The sequence below is a fragment of the Xyrauchen texanus genome, chromosome 32 (assembly GCF_025860055.1).
Source record: "Xyrauchen texanus isolate HMW12.3.18 chromosome 32, RBS_HiC_50CHRs, whole genome shotgun sequence".
In the NCBI taxonomy this organism is placed as follows: Eukaryota; Metazoa; Chordata; class Actinopteri; order Cypriniformes; family Catostomidae; genus Xyrauchen; species Xyrauchen texanus.
The window spans coordinates 33308345-33325063 of NC_068307.1; the positions used below are offsets into that span (position 1 = coordinate 33308345).

At 38.4% G+C, this 16719-nt stretch overlaps 1 protein-coding gene across 1 annotated transcript in view; it reads right to left on the reverse strand.

Annotated features, from left to right (window-relative positions):
• Positions 1–16719, reverse strand: part of LOC127626037 (calmodulin-binding transcription activator 1-like) — a 461362-nt gene that overhangs the window by 41606 nt on the left and 403037 nt on the right. The window contains exons 7-11 of the mRNA XM_052101550.1: positions 12399–12552; positions 9353–9493; positions 4594–6851; positions 2639–2765; positions 719–853 (exon numbers count right to left, since the gene is read on the reverse strand). Of these exons, the coding sequence (XP_051957510.1) occupies positions 719–853; positions 2639–2765; positions 4594–6851; positions 9353–9493; positions 12399–12552 (2815 nt within the window). The remainder of the gene's footprint in view (positions 1–718; positions 854–2638; positions 2766–4593; positions 6852–9352; positions 9494–12398; positions 12553–16719) is intronic.

A 16719-nucleotide genomic window follows, 5' to 3' on the forward strand; every position in this document is an offset into this window, starting at 1 on the left:
CCTATCATGTCACTTCAGAAGATGTTGATTTAACCACTACAGTCTTGTAGATTACTTTTATTCTGCCTTTATTTGATTTTTGAAGATTCAAAGTTCTGGTCACCATTCACTTGCATTGTATGGACCTACAGAGCTGAGATTTTCTTCTAAAAATCTTTGTTTGTGTTCTGCAGAATAAAAAAATTCATACACATCAGGGATTGCCTGAAGGTGTGTAAATTATGACAACATTTTCATTTTTGGTTGAACTAACCCTTTAAGTATCAGCAATATCTTCACTTATGCACCTGCCAGTCATTTAACCATTGGGAAACACTGCTTAAAGTCTGTCTGCCATCTGCTATCCAGAGACATTTGAGCCAAACATAAAATCCTTAGTTGAAAATGGAAAACAAAAGGAGATGTTTGGCAAGATGACAACCTTAGGCACCATTCACTTTCATTGCATTAAAAAGATGCAATGAAAGTGAATGGTGATTTACATTTTTGCATGTTGATTAAGGTTAACATTCTGCCTAACATCTACTTTTGTTTTCCAATGAAAGACAGTGCAGGTTTGGAACAACATGAGGGTGAATTTTCATTTCTGGGTGAACTATCCCTTTAATAAATAGCAAAAAAACTTCCAAAAGAAAAGAAACAACACAAACCAATGCATTTTCACAACAAGTGTACCAGCTATACTTGATATAAGACAAGGTAAAGCTCTGAGATGTACCGTCCAGAGAGAGCCAGTCGTGTTGAGAGGAGGGCAGAGCAGGGAGGGCTCGAGCTTTATACTCAAACACCACAGAGTTGGAGATGATCTGACTGCTGGCTGCCACCTGCAGAGTCACCAGGCCTGTGTCATGAGCTTTGAAAGAAAACGACAAATGGGTTAGAAATCTATGTTTCATGAACGGAACAGTTTAGAGTTGTCTGGAGTTGCATACAGTACATTATCATTTTTTACTATATAGAGATTTGAAAAAGAGTTTTGGCAACAGAGAATTTTGGGATTTAATTATTTTGTTATGTAACAATGGAATTTTAATGAGCACTAGACTGTGACAGCTGTTAAATACTAAACTATGTATGTCTGTTGTATTGAGTGGTATATTAAAATATGTAAAAAATAAATTATATCTCAGTAGTTCCGAGAGTGATAGCACAAATATCACATATTTTGGTGACTAAATATTATCTGTTTTAATCAACATAGGTGAAGTCACGGGGTTTCTTGTCATGAATTAGATTTGCTTTGGGACAAATTGGCATTCATTTTTGACTTCAGAAACTGATTTAACTTATAACTTAATTTCGCACAAGATGTTTTGGGTTGGGGTGTCCCGATACGATTTAAATAGTTTTTTTTTTAGAACGAGTACGAGTAAAAGTACTTCCTTTTCAGTACTCGCCGATATGATACCAGTTTTTGTAATTCCATATCAACAAGTAATGTCAATTTAAATAATGAATGAATTAAAACTTTGATCAAATGAAAAAAAAAGTGGATGCTAGGCAGAACTTTAACCTTAGTCACCATTCACTTTAATTGCATGAAAACAGATGCAATGCAACTAAATGTTGACTAAGGTTATTCTACATTATACATTCTGCCTAGCATCTACTTTTGCTTTCCAATGAAAGGTGAATTTTCATTTTGGGTGAACTATCCCTTTAATAAATAACAAATAATCTTCCAAAGCCCCATTAGATTGTTTTTTAGAATGAGTAAGAGTACCGATACCTGTTTATTTGTTTTCTTTTATTTTTTTCTTTTATACAGAGCTTTTATACAGAACCTCACAGTACAATACAAAATACAAAAGTTTAGTTATTTTGCATAAAATGCTGCATAACAGAGCATCACAGATGTGAGATATTGCTTAAATATAATACAAAATATATTGATTTATTATTATCATTATTATTAGTAGTATTACATTGAATATTACATAACTATATAGTAGTGATATATTTCTATAGTACTTTTTGCCATTTAAATTGAGCTTTTATTTAGGTGGAAGCTTTTATTTTGGAGTGAAGCCCTTTCTGTTTCTGTGTGTTTTTGACAGTACTTCTCACCTATGGAAAAGAAGATTGCTATGTAACCCAATGTTAATAATATTCCACAAAAGGCTGCTATTTAATCAAATAAATATACAGTCTGTTTGTGCCTCACACTACAAAGTGAACTAGCGCTCTGCTCGCTGTCATCTGCTACAAACAGAGCACACAATAATCATGGCTTTTTCCGTGTATGAGCCAAGGAGCTCTAACAGGTATGAACAGCCAGTGTCGGCACAACACATTCACTTTGAAGCATGCGGCACATGCACACTATATACAGTATTTATCTCACTAAATTGCAGCCTTTGCAGTTCAATAATCACTTTAATAATTAATTTGTGCGCTGAATGTTTACAGAATAACATTCGTACATCAGACGGTGTCAGTTTTTGGTATTGGAAAATTTTTACATGCAAGAGCTCAAGAGTGCTTTATCTGACCCGATTTCGATACCAGTATCGGTATTGGGACATCCATAGTTTGGGGATATAGAAACATATTGCATCCCACTTTCTTACCTCCACAAAATAGCTTTAAATGACACTATGTTGTAAATATACAGTTTGTGTGGTGCCTGATCACATACCTGGACAGTAGCAGCGTAGCACCCCAGGCTGGATTAGAGAGGCTGGAACTGTTATCTGATCAAACAGGCAAGTGTATTCACTGCTGGCCTCCTGCCATGGACCGGTGATCAGCACCTTCACTCCACCCTGGGACACAAATTATTATTATTATTTTTTATTAATTGTTTTCAATAACGTAAGGCTCATGTAAGCCTGAAGAAGGTATTTTACTGAAATATTACACATGTATTTAGTAAAGCTTTGCAAGCTATGTCAGTGTGTGGAACTTTTTCTATCCTTTCCATTGCCCTTGACCAATTAAGTGTACTAGAGGTTTGTTTGTAGGGCTTTTTTTTACAGTCAAATTATGAAATGATCTTAATTTTGACAAATTTGTCAATTGTTTATCACATGAAAGTTCTAAAACTCCAGATCTGATTTAAAAATAAAAAAATTTAAAAAATCATGACGTGCATTATTTATTTATTGCCCTAAAGTTGCATTCATTTTGAATGTCAAAAAACTACAATTTATTACCTTGAATAAAATTTTTATATAAAAATACTATCTTTGATATATATACAGTGCAACAAGGGAAAACATTGCAAAGTGAAGGTTTGTGAGAGCAGAATTGTTTTTAGTGATGTCTGATATCGCACTCTCTATATTTGTCTGACCGCTTCCTTGCCAATGGCCATACAAATGACTAATCATGTGTCTCATGTAGCCAAGGGTTTTCTGGCACAAATAAATACGTCACAGAGGAGACCTTGAGCTTTACATTCAGACCTCAACAATCATTTCACATTTATTCTGCATTAAACAGCCAGTGATCAAAAGTGCATTGAGATTTCTTATGAGATAAAATGTGAAATAAATGTCACAAATGTTTTTATAAATCTATATATTCTGCACATTTCCTAAAGGGTTAGTTCACCCAAAAAATAAAATTCTGTCATCATTTAGGGCATTTTTAGACCTGTAGTTTGTTTGCTTTTTTCTGAAATAAGGACTACAATTGTTACAATGCTGCATTTTCTCCTTGGTTCGCTTTCAAAAGGCAACAGGACCAAATTTTGTTAATAAAAGTCCCATGTGTTCAAACTGTCTCCTTATTGGTCAGAATGTTTCTGCACTGTTCTGGGTTTAGCTCATATGGGCATAGTATGGGTGATATATTGTACAGGTAGGAAATTGTCAACCGATAACATTTTTGAGTATTGTTTTGTTTTGAATATTGTTGTCAGAGGTTGCTCTACAAATAAACATTATCTGTCAGTTGGACAGATGGGAGTTGCAAAATTTCCGTTGTGGCAATTTTTATCTGTTATTAGATACTTTTGCATTTTTTCTGCATTAGAAAGTATTTGCACATAAACGTGCAATTATATCTAATCTTGCCAAAATGTTTCCAGTATATACAGAAAGCTAAATACGTGTTTTGATTGAAAATTACAATGGCATGTTGACCCATAGAAATCTTCTCTAAAGACCCATCAGTAAAACTCATGGTTATCGTAGGATATTGGCTGCTTTGTTGGTCAGATTGCATTCTCAACACATGCAAACATTTCCAGAGTTCGTTTCCAATCGGGGCCGAGAGGTGGCTGGTTTCACATATGCTTGAACCAAACTAAGGGTTCTGAAATACACGAGCAAGGTGTGAAAATGCCCTTACTTACGCACATATTGTTGCAAACGGTACAACTTTCTTTCTTCCATGGATCTCAAAGATGTTAGGCATTAGGTTAGACTTAATCACCATTTTATAATCGCCAAAAATTTTTATGTTGCATTTTGTTTTTTACATATAAGAAAAGAGAATGGTGACAGAGGTCATCAATCTGCCAAATATCTCCTTTTACATTCCATTATTAAAATAAGTAATACAAGCTTGGAATAACATGAATGTGAGTTTTCAAATTTTTGGGTGAACTATCCCTTTAATTTGTCTTCGTGTCAATCACAAACTCACCTCAGGATAAGACCACTCTGGCGAATAATCTGTCATCATAAATAGCCTTCCGGTGGCCTGCAGCATTCCCATGTTTCCATGCGCCACAGCTGCAGACACAGCGTTCGCCACCTGCATGTATGCCAGCTGCCCTGCCTCGCCTGTTACAGTGCCAGCCTGTGTGGACTGTGGACTGCAACAGGGCTGGAGACAGAGCTCTGCTGAATTATACCCCCTTGCCCCATGAGCCCCATCTTCTGGAACCTGCTGCGATGTGATTCCAGAGGAAACCTGCCCCTCTGTTCCTGAATGTGCAATGAGTTGGTGACCATACAGCGTGTTGGCACCCGGCACTACAGCTGCACCACTACCACCCTCCACAGCGATAAAATCATTGATGAGATCTGAGAACTGATTCCCAAAGGAAACATCGAAATGATCCAGGTTGATCTCCATGGACCCTCCTCCGTTGGTTACACTGCCGTGGGTCCCTATGGCACTGAAAAGTCCCTGCACCAAACTGGCTCCTTGTAGAAGCGGCTGTAGCTGTTGATGGGGGCTGTTTGTGGTTCCGTTTCCCTCAACGGCATTACAAAGGGTTCCACTTTCCGTCCTTGTGCTCGTTGCCCCATTCCCTTGCCCCACCCCGGTACCCTCTATTGACGGCTGGAGGTAGTGCTCCGGGCCTCGAACACCATTGGTTTCTCCTGCCCCAACAGGCTGCATACGGTCACCTGGTTTCATCAAACCCTCATTCTCCTTTTCTTGAGAGCTTCCATCCCCTGATTCTGCTCCTGTTGACTGCTCCAAACCACCAATATCTTCATGGTCTTGACCTGGAGTTGTAAAGCGGTTCTGGTACTGCAAAAGCTGGAGAGAACCAGCCTGCCCATTTTGTTCGGTTGGAGAGTTACCGTTGCAATTAGAGGCAGTGTGGTGATGATGGTGGTGCAGATGCCCATCGGTGCCCGTTGAGTCCGTTTTGACAACAGACATGCCCATGTACGCAGAGTCATGGGAGTTCTGGTTGGCACCAGAGTTGTTCTGTTGGGCTTGGGTGGACTGCGGAGAACCTTGGAGGAAGAAGCTCGGTGAATGGCTTTGGTGGGCCAGGTGAGAGCTGGAGATTGCTGGGCCGTAGCCTGCAGCAGACACGATGCTGGTTGGATATTCTTGCTTGGCATCAATGGCGCTGAAGTCCATCTGCTCAAGTGTGGTGCTAGGACTCAGCCCACCTCCAGAGGGTAGCAACGAACCAGTTGGAGTCAAAGCCAGGGAGTTTTGGGTAGGTCCACTGCTTGAGGAACCAGAAATACCAACGGCACCACTCACAACCTCCCCAACATGATAGCCACCCTCTGCAGCCAACTGTTGTTCAAATGACATATCCTCGGTCTTGATGTTCTTCACCAGAGCGGCGTTGAAGCAGTACCCATTGTCATTGAGTTGCGGAGAACAACGCAAGCTCCCGTTACTACAGCTTCTTCCGTTGCTCTCCTCCGTTTTCATCCCATTTCCTCCATAGGTTTGACCTTGCTTGGGGTTGTTAAGGAAGCAGTCGGGGTCGAAGTTCATATTGGTCTCAGGCAGCTTGATACTTCCAGACTCCAGGTTACTAGAGAGCACCAGTTCTTCAGATACGCCAGCTGTTGATAACATATCGAGTCCGTCCGCTGACCCCCCGTCACCTAAACCCACACCGACTGACCCAGTGAAGGCAAACTTGTGACTTTCGGCTGCCACAGCCAAAACCAGACTGTTTGAAGCTGTGTCTGGACCCAAGAGGTGAGCGTTGGGATCTACAGTGGGTGACATACTATAGACAGGGTCTCCAGAGACTTCAGACATGAAAACAGTGGCGGACTGAGATAGGCTACTCATTACCGATGCCACATTTCCCATGCCTGTCAATACCGGACTGTCGGCCATATCAGGGTCGGAGTTTAGGCCACTGCTGATTGACACAGGCGAGCTCTGGGTGGTATCTGGTACTTCCACCTGGTTGGTGGAGGACACCTCCATGCTGTTCTGGTGGAGAAGGACCGGCTTGTGCACCTTGCCGTTTCTTTTCTCGCGCACTCCCGTCCCTCCTGCACCGTCGCCCCCTGCCCTGCTGTTTTTTACACTGCTGTGGCTGAGCTCCGTCTTTCCCTCTGACACATCGTTGTTCTGAACCTCAGAGTGGGTGCCATAGGTGCCACCAGCACGCGTGTCGACTTTTGGAGAGATTATGCGGTGTTTGGCACTGTTGCATTTGTGATGTAGGCTGCTCCCAGCACCTATAGAGTAGACACATGGACATAGACATATAATGTTTAGTGTAAAACAATGTAATCATAAATAAATAAATAAAAGATAGCTTAAGAAATAAAGCTTAACAAAGAAATTTCTGTTGTGAACAACAGGATTGGCTATCTCTGGTAACTAAATGGAAACACTTTTAATGTTTAATTATTAATGTAATTGTTCTTTTGAAATGTAGCTAAATATATATATAAAAAAATGGCTGTTAATTTAACGTGTTAATTTAGTGTGATTAATTATATAAAAAATTTGCATTAAAAAAAGAATGCATTTAATTATGCCTAATGTTTTGTACGTATATTCCATAATAAAGGTATGGATACATATGAGCAATTCAAGCTTGAAGTACATCTGTTTTTACAAACCACGTCAATAGGTGGCAGCGTGCCTCAACAAACCTCACAAGCAGCGCAGCCACAGAATGAGAACCAATCAATGTGGAAGCATAAAAAGTGGACGAAGCACAACAGAACACAAAAAGTTTGGGAGGGGATTTTCAAAGTTTCCACAAATTTTTACTTAAATTTTTTGGTATTGTATAATCAATTCATCTGCCGCATTAATTCAAAATTAATTTCAGTCTGTGTTATACTGTATATATATATATATATATATATATATATATATATATATATATATATATATATATATATATATTATAGACGCTTACGTATTATATATTTGAATTAATGTGCATTATTCATATTAATTATTTTTACTGGGGTTTTTTTTTCTCAGCAAATACTATTGTATGCATTTAATTAATCAGCATGTCATGTAATGAATCAAATTGCAAATGTATTCAATTGACAGCCCTAATAATAAATACATAATAAATAATAAGCTAATTAAAATATATATTGATATATACAGCATACAGAACTGTGCAAAAGATTTAGGCACTTGAGAAAAATGTTGCATAGTGAGGATTTCTTCAAAAATAATGACATAAATATTCATTTATCAGTTAATGTCATACAAAGTCCAGTAAACATAAAAAAAGCTAAATCAATATTCTGTGTGACCACCTTTGCCTTGGTTGTTGGCAGATAGGATGCTACAAGCCACAGTTCTTCTATCTATTTTAGCTGTCTTAATTGCTTCTGTCTCTTTATGTAATCTCAGACTGACATGATGTTCAGTGGGGGGCTCTGTGGGGACCATGACATCTGTTGCAGGGCTCCCTGTTCTTCTATTCTAATCTTTTCTAATTGCAAAAGTAATGTTTGGGAGTCTAACATTTATATTTCCTATTGACACACTAAAGCTGAAGATATAAATAACCATCTTAAGACAAATGGTTTGGTGAAATATTGATGTGCCTAAGACTTTTGCACAGTACTGTATATACAGTATATATGACATAATATACTGTATTTATCATTAATCATTATTCAATGAAATGCATTTATTTTAATACTTGTGCTTGAAATAAACAAATACAATTACATAATAAACATAATTTAGATAAACCAATATACATTTTTAAAATAAAAATAATACTCACATATAATATGATGTGATGTTAGAGAATGAATGAAGTTGTATATTTTTTCTCTTTAATCTGTATATGGCAAACAATGTCTGACTGTATTTTTTTAATTGCACCTACAACACAGTCGACTCAATAGTGCCATCTCTTGGCCATAATCTATACTGAACAGTGATCATCCTAAAATAATAATAAAGAGGACTCTCTCTATCATAACAAAATCGTGACAAAAGTTATCATGTCAGATTTACTAATATTCTAAAATAATATGAATAACTTCCTTGGCTGGTAATCAATTTGTAATCATTGTTAGATGTCATTAGTATGCTTAATGGTTATAAAACACAAACAATAGCTTTATATGCCAACAAATATATAAAACAAGTTAAAAAAGTAAGTAAAAATAAAGAAACGTTCCACATATATACATGTTTATATCTACTACTAAGTATTTTTACACACAACTCCTAAATTCTTTAACCCTTTCCTGACCTCAATTTTGATTAAAAATTCCCATAGGTAAATGCTATTACTCAGATATTGCACTTTCATTAATATCAACTTTGTCTTAGATGCTTCTCCTAAAATATCCTAAAAATGAAATGAGGCAATTGTTGACATACAGCAAGAGTATAGAGCTATAACATGAATGTGGATATCATAGCATTGGTTTTGGAAGAATTTGATCTCATTTGAGTTCATAGTGAGATCTTTTAATTGCAGACTTTGGTGTCTTGGCAAATCTGAGAACAGTTGGAAACTTTTGGTATTTTTGAAATGGTTGAAATCTCTTCTGGATCTCTAGAGGAGACACATGTGAGATTACTGGGGTCTTTTTCTAAGGAGAAAAATCTGATAAGCAGAATGACTTTCCAAGTGCTCTCCATAGCTGCCTAGGAGAAACAAGTGAGATATTAAAGAGTTGTATTTCTGACGTCTTCAACCTCCATCCCAAATGTCTCCCAGTCTGCCCTGTTCCCTTACCCAGGTTGCCCGTACAGAGGCAGTTGTGAGTCCGGGGAGGAGGCTTGGTCTGGTGGCTGTCCAGAATCTGCTGCACGAGCTGCTCTGCTGAGAAGCCAGTGCTGCTATTCCCATTGCTGCAAGTCCACTTGATGCCATGAACTGCCAGGAGAGAGGAGGACACACAGACGTCAGCCAGACAGCCACACAGACCAGCATCTCGCCAGCACCCCCTTCTGACACTGCAGGGGAGAGACAGCTGTCCCCTACCACTCTCTCTACAGGTTTGACATTCATTGAGTGTGTTTACCAGGGACTAAAATGGTCACCGAAAACCGAAACAAAGTTATTTTAAGTGCATTTCTGCAAATATGATTTTTGTTTGTTTTTTACAAACTAAGGGGAAAAAAAAAGTAATTTATGTGTTGTTTTATGGCCTAATTCATAGTTCCTGTAGCTCAACTGGTAGAGAATGGTGCCAGCAAAGCCAAGATCATGGGTTCAATTCCCAGAGAACACACAAACACTGAATACATTTCTTCGGAAGTCTGAATAAAAGCATGTGCCAAAATGCATAAATGTAATGTGATGGTTTTACTTTATTTTACTAATAATATATAATAATAACATATCATATTATTAAATGCCTGCAAATAATAAGATGCTGTAAAACAAAACAACTAAAAAACATGCAAATCTAATACAAGAAACTCAAATCCCAGGACAAGTCTGAGTTGATATAGCAACAATGTGCAACATTGACATCTTCTGGACATTTGAAAGTACTACAGCCAAGCAAATCCACTGAAGATAGATGGTCACATGCCTCAACCAATTACGTGCCCTTTTACTCTCTCTGACCTGGAAAACAGTTTTGCATGCGCTAAATGTTGTAATAAATTAGCCACGGGTGCTGGATTAATCATATGAAACAAGTACAGAGTGGGGTATCAGCAGAACGAGTTACAAAAGCCTTGCTTTTTGTTTCTTCTGTACAAAACATGGCATGGAACACCATCTACAGAGAGCACAATTGTTCGTCTCTCTGCCCAGGAACAAACATGACTGCCATTTGACAAAATCCAATTAGAGAAACTCAGAAAGGAGCTTCATGGTTTCAGTCAATACAAATCAATTTGTCTCAGAAAGAACCATAAAACTGAAACTGAGAGAGAGAGAGAGAGAGAGAGAGAGAGAGAGAGAGAGAGAGAGAGAGAGTGTAAACAGAATCACTTGCTCACATATCTTTGTTGGGATTTCTGGTAACTGAAATTAGCATAGTTAGCATTTTAGTTTGATGGTGTTTTGGATATCAACGCGAATTGTGAGTGTACTAGGAAAGTTCAATAAACACGTTAATAATATCAAATAATTTATGTTTCACGTAAAAATTGGCCAGTTAGTTCATACATTTCTTTTCCTCCAGCGAAAATAGTTCCAAAAAGAAGCCAAAGCATCAAGTACATCTCGCTCTCGGCATTGTTTTCATTACACTGGTTCAAAACAAGCAGTGATTTGTTCGTAAACGATTTCTTTAAGTGAACGAATCATCATCCTTCACTTGTTTTGTTTCGGTTGTGAACGACTCGATGGTTTTAAATGAATCATTTGAATCACTCATAAAATGAAAGGCTTGAGTGTCGCCACCTACTGGTGTAAAATGTAATTGCAGAAATGATCACTGAATGAATCGGTGAATAACTAAAAATCCCCACCACTATTTGCCAAACACATACAATATATAATATAATTTCTTATTGTTTCTTTTAATTTTGGAATAAAATAGGGGCAGAATTTTTTTGTTCAGGTTTTGTGAGACTTCTATTGCATATAAAGCTAATTACAATTTCTACAGACTAAACAAAACCCAAGATTTTTTAATATATGCTAATTGTAATTAGCATAGATTAATCCTTACTCTATAAAATAACTTCCATTTTTATATACGTATGAATTTTGTCCTTTCCTTCTGTATACATTTTCAGAAATATTGTCCTCACAAGGAGAGCAAAACCTGAAACATACACCTAACTAACCAGGGAGCCTTTTTTTTACGCCCTAATACATATGTGGGCCACGTCAGAGACCACAGTCTATCTAAACAGCTGGCGTGTAACAAACTCGTTCAAAATACATGACTGGTTTGGTGCGTTTGAGAGCAATTAGCCCACATTTCCCGCCTTTTAAGATTAAAATGTCCCTGCAATTTCACGCTCTCACCAGTAGGTGTCAGTGTCTCACTGTCATTGAGTTTCACTGCTGGAAGGTCATTCAAAGAGATGATGACGATGTGAGAAGAGCTCGGCTGCCCTTTCAGTACTGCACTACCACATCATAAAGTTAACGACTCCTTGATGTGTGTTCAGATTTAACCATTAAATGCATGATTGTTTTGCAGGTGGTTTTAATGTTGTGGCTGATCGGTGTATATCCTGTGATAGTAAACTTATAAAGATATAAATTAATCATAAACATATTATTTATGGAAGCGCAAATGTATATTGCAACACTATTACATATCTGGGGTCACTTACAGACCTTTTAAAACTATTGGTAATTAAGCATTTAGAAATAAAAAAATTATAATTTTGCAATTTGTTGTTGTTACACTATTCGTAAGAGAAAGGTTAAGGAATACTAAAGAGTTGTGGGCATAACTCCCAAAAAATGGATGAGGTACAGGAATGAGACCTTAGATATGCATTTAAGGGTTAAAAGTCACTCAAAAATTGGAGAAAAAAGCTTGCTGTGTAGATGTATAGAGCCTGTGGGTCTATTTACACTTAGACTGTGTCTGAATTTGCATTCTTTCAGAGAAACTGTTGTCATATATGTTGTCCGTGTGATTAACAGTCCAAGAGACGACTTTACTATAGCAGTTAGTACATATTAGAACAATCAGGAAAAAACCTGTCCAATCTTTTAAACTAAATTAGCATAAGATGAGAGCATGCATAAGAACGACTCAACTGGAAGAACACAAATATTTATTTCTATATAATACACAGTCTGGTTGGAGGAAACTAGATATGAAATACTATCAGATCATCAGTGCTTTAAAACTCACACATGGGTTTAAGCTGCCCAATGAGCTCTTCCTTGGTCCACTTGGCCCATTCTTTCTTATCTGTGTTGATGGAGCACAGGATAGGTCCACACGGCTTCCCACAGTCCTCTATGGCAGGCACGTTCAGGTAGTGGACAAGCACAATGTCAGGATTCTAAAGAGAGTGAGAAAAACAAAGAAAAAATGATGAGATGAAAGACCGCAAATAATGAAGGTGTGCACGCACGCACACACACACACACACACACACCCAAAGAGATCTTGCCACGACAGATAAGCAAACGTGTTAAACATCGGGTCTGCGAGTTGTTTTGCGTTTGGTGGCAGGAGGTGGGAGTCGTTAACTGGCGAGCACACACAGAAACACAACAGTCTCCCATTCTTCGCCCAAACTCCCTGGAGCAGATGCCCCCAATTAACTTCTAAGTATTTACCAACATCAAAACACCGCAATTCATGCCGGCTCAAAATTACGGCCATAAATTATCCTAATTGACAGCGTAAGAGTAATAGGTGTTGTTTAAAGCTCAGCTGCAAAGGGGCGAGAAATAGAGGGAGTGAAGGGGATACAGAAAGCTTAGTGGGCCAAAATCCACTGCCTTCAAATGACTAATCAAGTTAACAGTAGCAAACAGATAGACTCATAGGACATAACCATTACATGCACCTTTAGACTTAAATGAACAAAAGTCTACATAAAAAGAGATAGAGTGAACAATTAAGGCAAGCAACACTATTACTATTGCTCATATTTAGTTGTGCGAGCAACCTTTAACATGGTTTCTGGTCCCATGAAAACCAGGAAGTTATATCGTTCCAATAAACAATGGTGAGTACAATTTGGAGGTTGCATTTTTGCTCTAAAATTGCATTTTTACTCCACTTGCATTTAGATTTAGGGAAGGGATTTGGGAGAAGGGTTGATTAAAATCTTGTTTACTGTATTAAAACGACTAAAAACAATTGGTTTTTGGCGCCACTTTGTGGACAGTTCACCCTAAAACACGAGTTCACACGAGCGCATATATTAAAAAACACTTCCAGCTTCGGCCACCGGGGGCAGTGATTCAAATTTCAATAAGCCCAGACAAAACCTTCAACCTACTGTTGCCAAATGTACAGTTCATTTACATTATCAGTCTGTTTAGGCGTGGGTCAGTAAGCAATACCTAGCAACCTTTCAGATTACCCTAGCAACCACCTAGTAATGCCCTATTAAACACACCAGCAACCACCTAGCAACCTTTCAGATTACCCTTGCAACCCCCTAGAAATGCCCTAGTAACCAGCTCAGCATCCACCAAGCAACATTCCAGAACTCCCTAGCAACCATCTAGCAATGCCCTTGTAATTACCGAAGAAACCACCTAGCAACCTTTCAGCAAACCCTCGCAACCCCCTAACAATGCTCTAGTAACCAGCACAGCAACCACCAAGCAACCTTACAGAATTCCCAAGCAACCACCTAGCAATGCCCTATTAACTACCTAAGCAACCACCTAGCAACCTTCCAGAAAACCCTAGCAACCCCCTAGCAATGATCTAGTATCCAGCACAGCAACCACCAAGCAACTGTCCAGAAGCACTAGCAACCACATAGCAATGCCCTAGTAACCAGCTCAGCAACCACCAAGCAACGTTGCAGAACACCCAAGCAACCCCATAGCAATGCCCTAGTAACCACATCAGCAACAACCTAGCAAACTTTCAGATTACTCAAGCAGCCAACTAGCAATGACCTATTAACTACCTCAGCAACCACCTAGCAACATTTCTGATTACCCTAGCAACCCCCTATAAATGCTCTAGTGCAGTGTTTCCCAACCTTTTTTCTGCCACGGCACACTTTTTAAGACTAAAAAATTCTACAGCACATCACTATCCCTCATAGGCTAACCATCGTCAATATTTTTCATTTTCAAGAACTTGTCCATGTTTTCTGTCCATCTTAGTAGCGTGTTTACTTGTAATGTTTGAATTTTGGCAAAGCAAAAAAAACAAAAAAAAACAAGTCACATAGGTAGGCTATACTGTGTGAGGTCACAGGTGGCAAGAGCGCTAAATGTGTAATGAAAAAAATTTGTTTATTTTCTAATTTGTAGATTTGTTCTTGTAATGCCACAACAAATTAATGGGATGCAAAAAACAAGGTAAGACAATCACTGGTCCACGAACATTTTTTCTGGGGATATTTGTTTTAAGAATAAGCTAAAAGCATCTATTCCAGCTATTTTAGTGATTCAAGTTTATTCAAGTTTACAATTGTGCAGTATTAACTGCAAAATAAAGAATATTTGGTGAGGCTTGCTTCTGTTTCACAAATTTGTTCAATTTTATTAACTGATTAGGTCAGTGACCCCTTCTGGAAATGCCACTAGGTGGCGACAAATGAGCGTCTTATGTGCTATGAGTGAGTCAGTGAATCATTTTAAGTCGTTCATGACTGAAATCTACCTAGAGACTTTATAATGTTTAAGCATTAAAAGAACAAACAGATCTATAGTCTTCCTTCAGTCTGAGCATTATTAACACATAAAAAGACAGCAATAATAGTCTAATAATAGTGAGTTTCAATAACGTCCTTACCTCCTTTATTAAAACTTGCATGGCTACAAATCTACTGACTTCAGTATAAGAATTATAAACAAAGCAGATCTACGATATCATTTTCCTACAGTAGCCTATTTAAACTGCTGAGCATGGCTTTTATCAGAAAAGACCACAATAATAGACAAATAATAATAATTTTGAGTTTCAATAATGTCCTTTCGTCATTGTAAAGTGCATTTCACATGAGTTGAGTTGAGTCAACGGTCCGTTCAAGCGTCAAGCGCCGCATCGCCCTCCACATGACAAGAATTGCAGAAAGTGTCACAGAGGGGCGATCTTACAAGTTTGCCATGTAAAAAAGCGGGAGGTGTGCACAATAAACATTGAAAACATGTATTTGGAAGAGAGAAAAAAAGCTTGCAGTTGCTTTGAAAGCAGAAAATAATAAAAGGACTCGTTTATGTTTTGGTCTAAGCTTTTTCTTTGTGAATTTAAATTAGTTCAATAACTGGGGTCTCTGAGATTTGTAAACGATAAGGTAATATTTAATTTAAAGAAATTATGAGACATTCAATGTCTCTTCACGAATTTGGACAGTTTTTAATATTTATTGTTGCTTAGTACGCTCATGTTTCAAAATGGCAAATTTCTCAGAAAGGTGAGGAGTTTGGATCCCTGAAATTATAATTGTTTTCATACATTAATTTATTTTGTGGAATTTGATAATTTGCCACGGCACACCTGACAATCTTTCATTCCGCGGCACAGTGGTTGGGAAACCCTGCTCTAGTAAGCAGCTCAGCATCCACCAAGCAACCTTCCAGAACTGCCTAGCAACCACCTAATGATGCCCTAGTAAACATCAGCAACCACCTAGCAACCTCATAGAACACCCTAGCAACTACCTAGTAATGCACTATTAACCACCTCTGCAACTTTCCAGAACACCCTAGCAACCACCTAATGATGCCCTAGTAAACACATCAGCAACCACCTAGCAACCTCATAGAACACCCTAGCAACTACCTAGCAATGCACTATTAACCACCTCTGCAACTTTCCAGAAAACCCTAGCAACCACCTAATGATGCCCTAGTAAACACATCAGCAACCACCTAGCAACATTCCAGAATACACTAGCAACTACCTAGTAATGCACTATTAACCACCTCTGCAACTTTCCAGAACACCTTAGCAACCACCTAGTGATGCCCTAGTAAACACATCAGCAACCACCTAGCAACCTCATAGAACAACCTAGCAACTACCTAGCAATGCACTATTAACCACCTCTGCAACTTTCCAGAACACCCTAGCAACCACCTAATGATGCCCTAGTAAACACACCAGCAACCACCTAGCAACCTCATAGAACACCCTAGCAACTCACTATTAACCACCTAGCAACATTCCAGAATACCCTAGCAACTAACTAGCAATGCCCTAGCAACCAACTGGAACACTTTAGCAAAGGCCCAACAAAGAGAAATAAGGCGATATCAGCAGCCTGAACCATTTTTTAAGCTTTGTCAATGTTACGGCGTCAATACATTTCCCTTGCTGCCACTTGATCTCACTCTCCCCGCCTCTATGCCTCATTTTCTCCCTCTTTTTCAAAGCTAAATCGAGACCACCCTCACCTCTGACTGCGGTCTTACATTTATTGAGGGGGTTATGAACAAAACTACAACAACTCTGAACTCATCTGAGGCAGACAACAACTTGACATTTTTCATTGTTAAAAGGACAGTTCACGCCAAAATGAAGATTC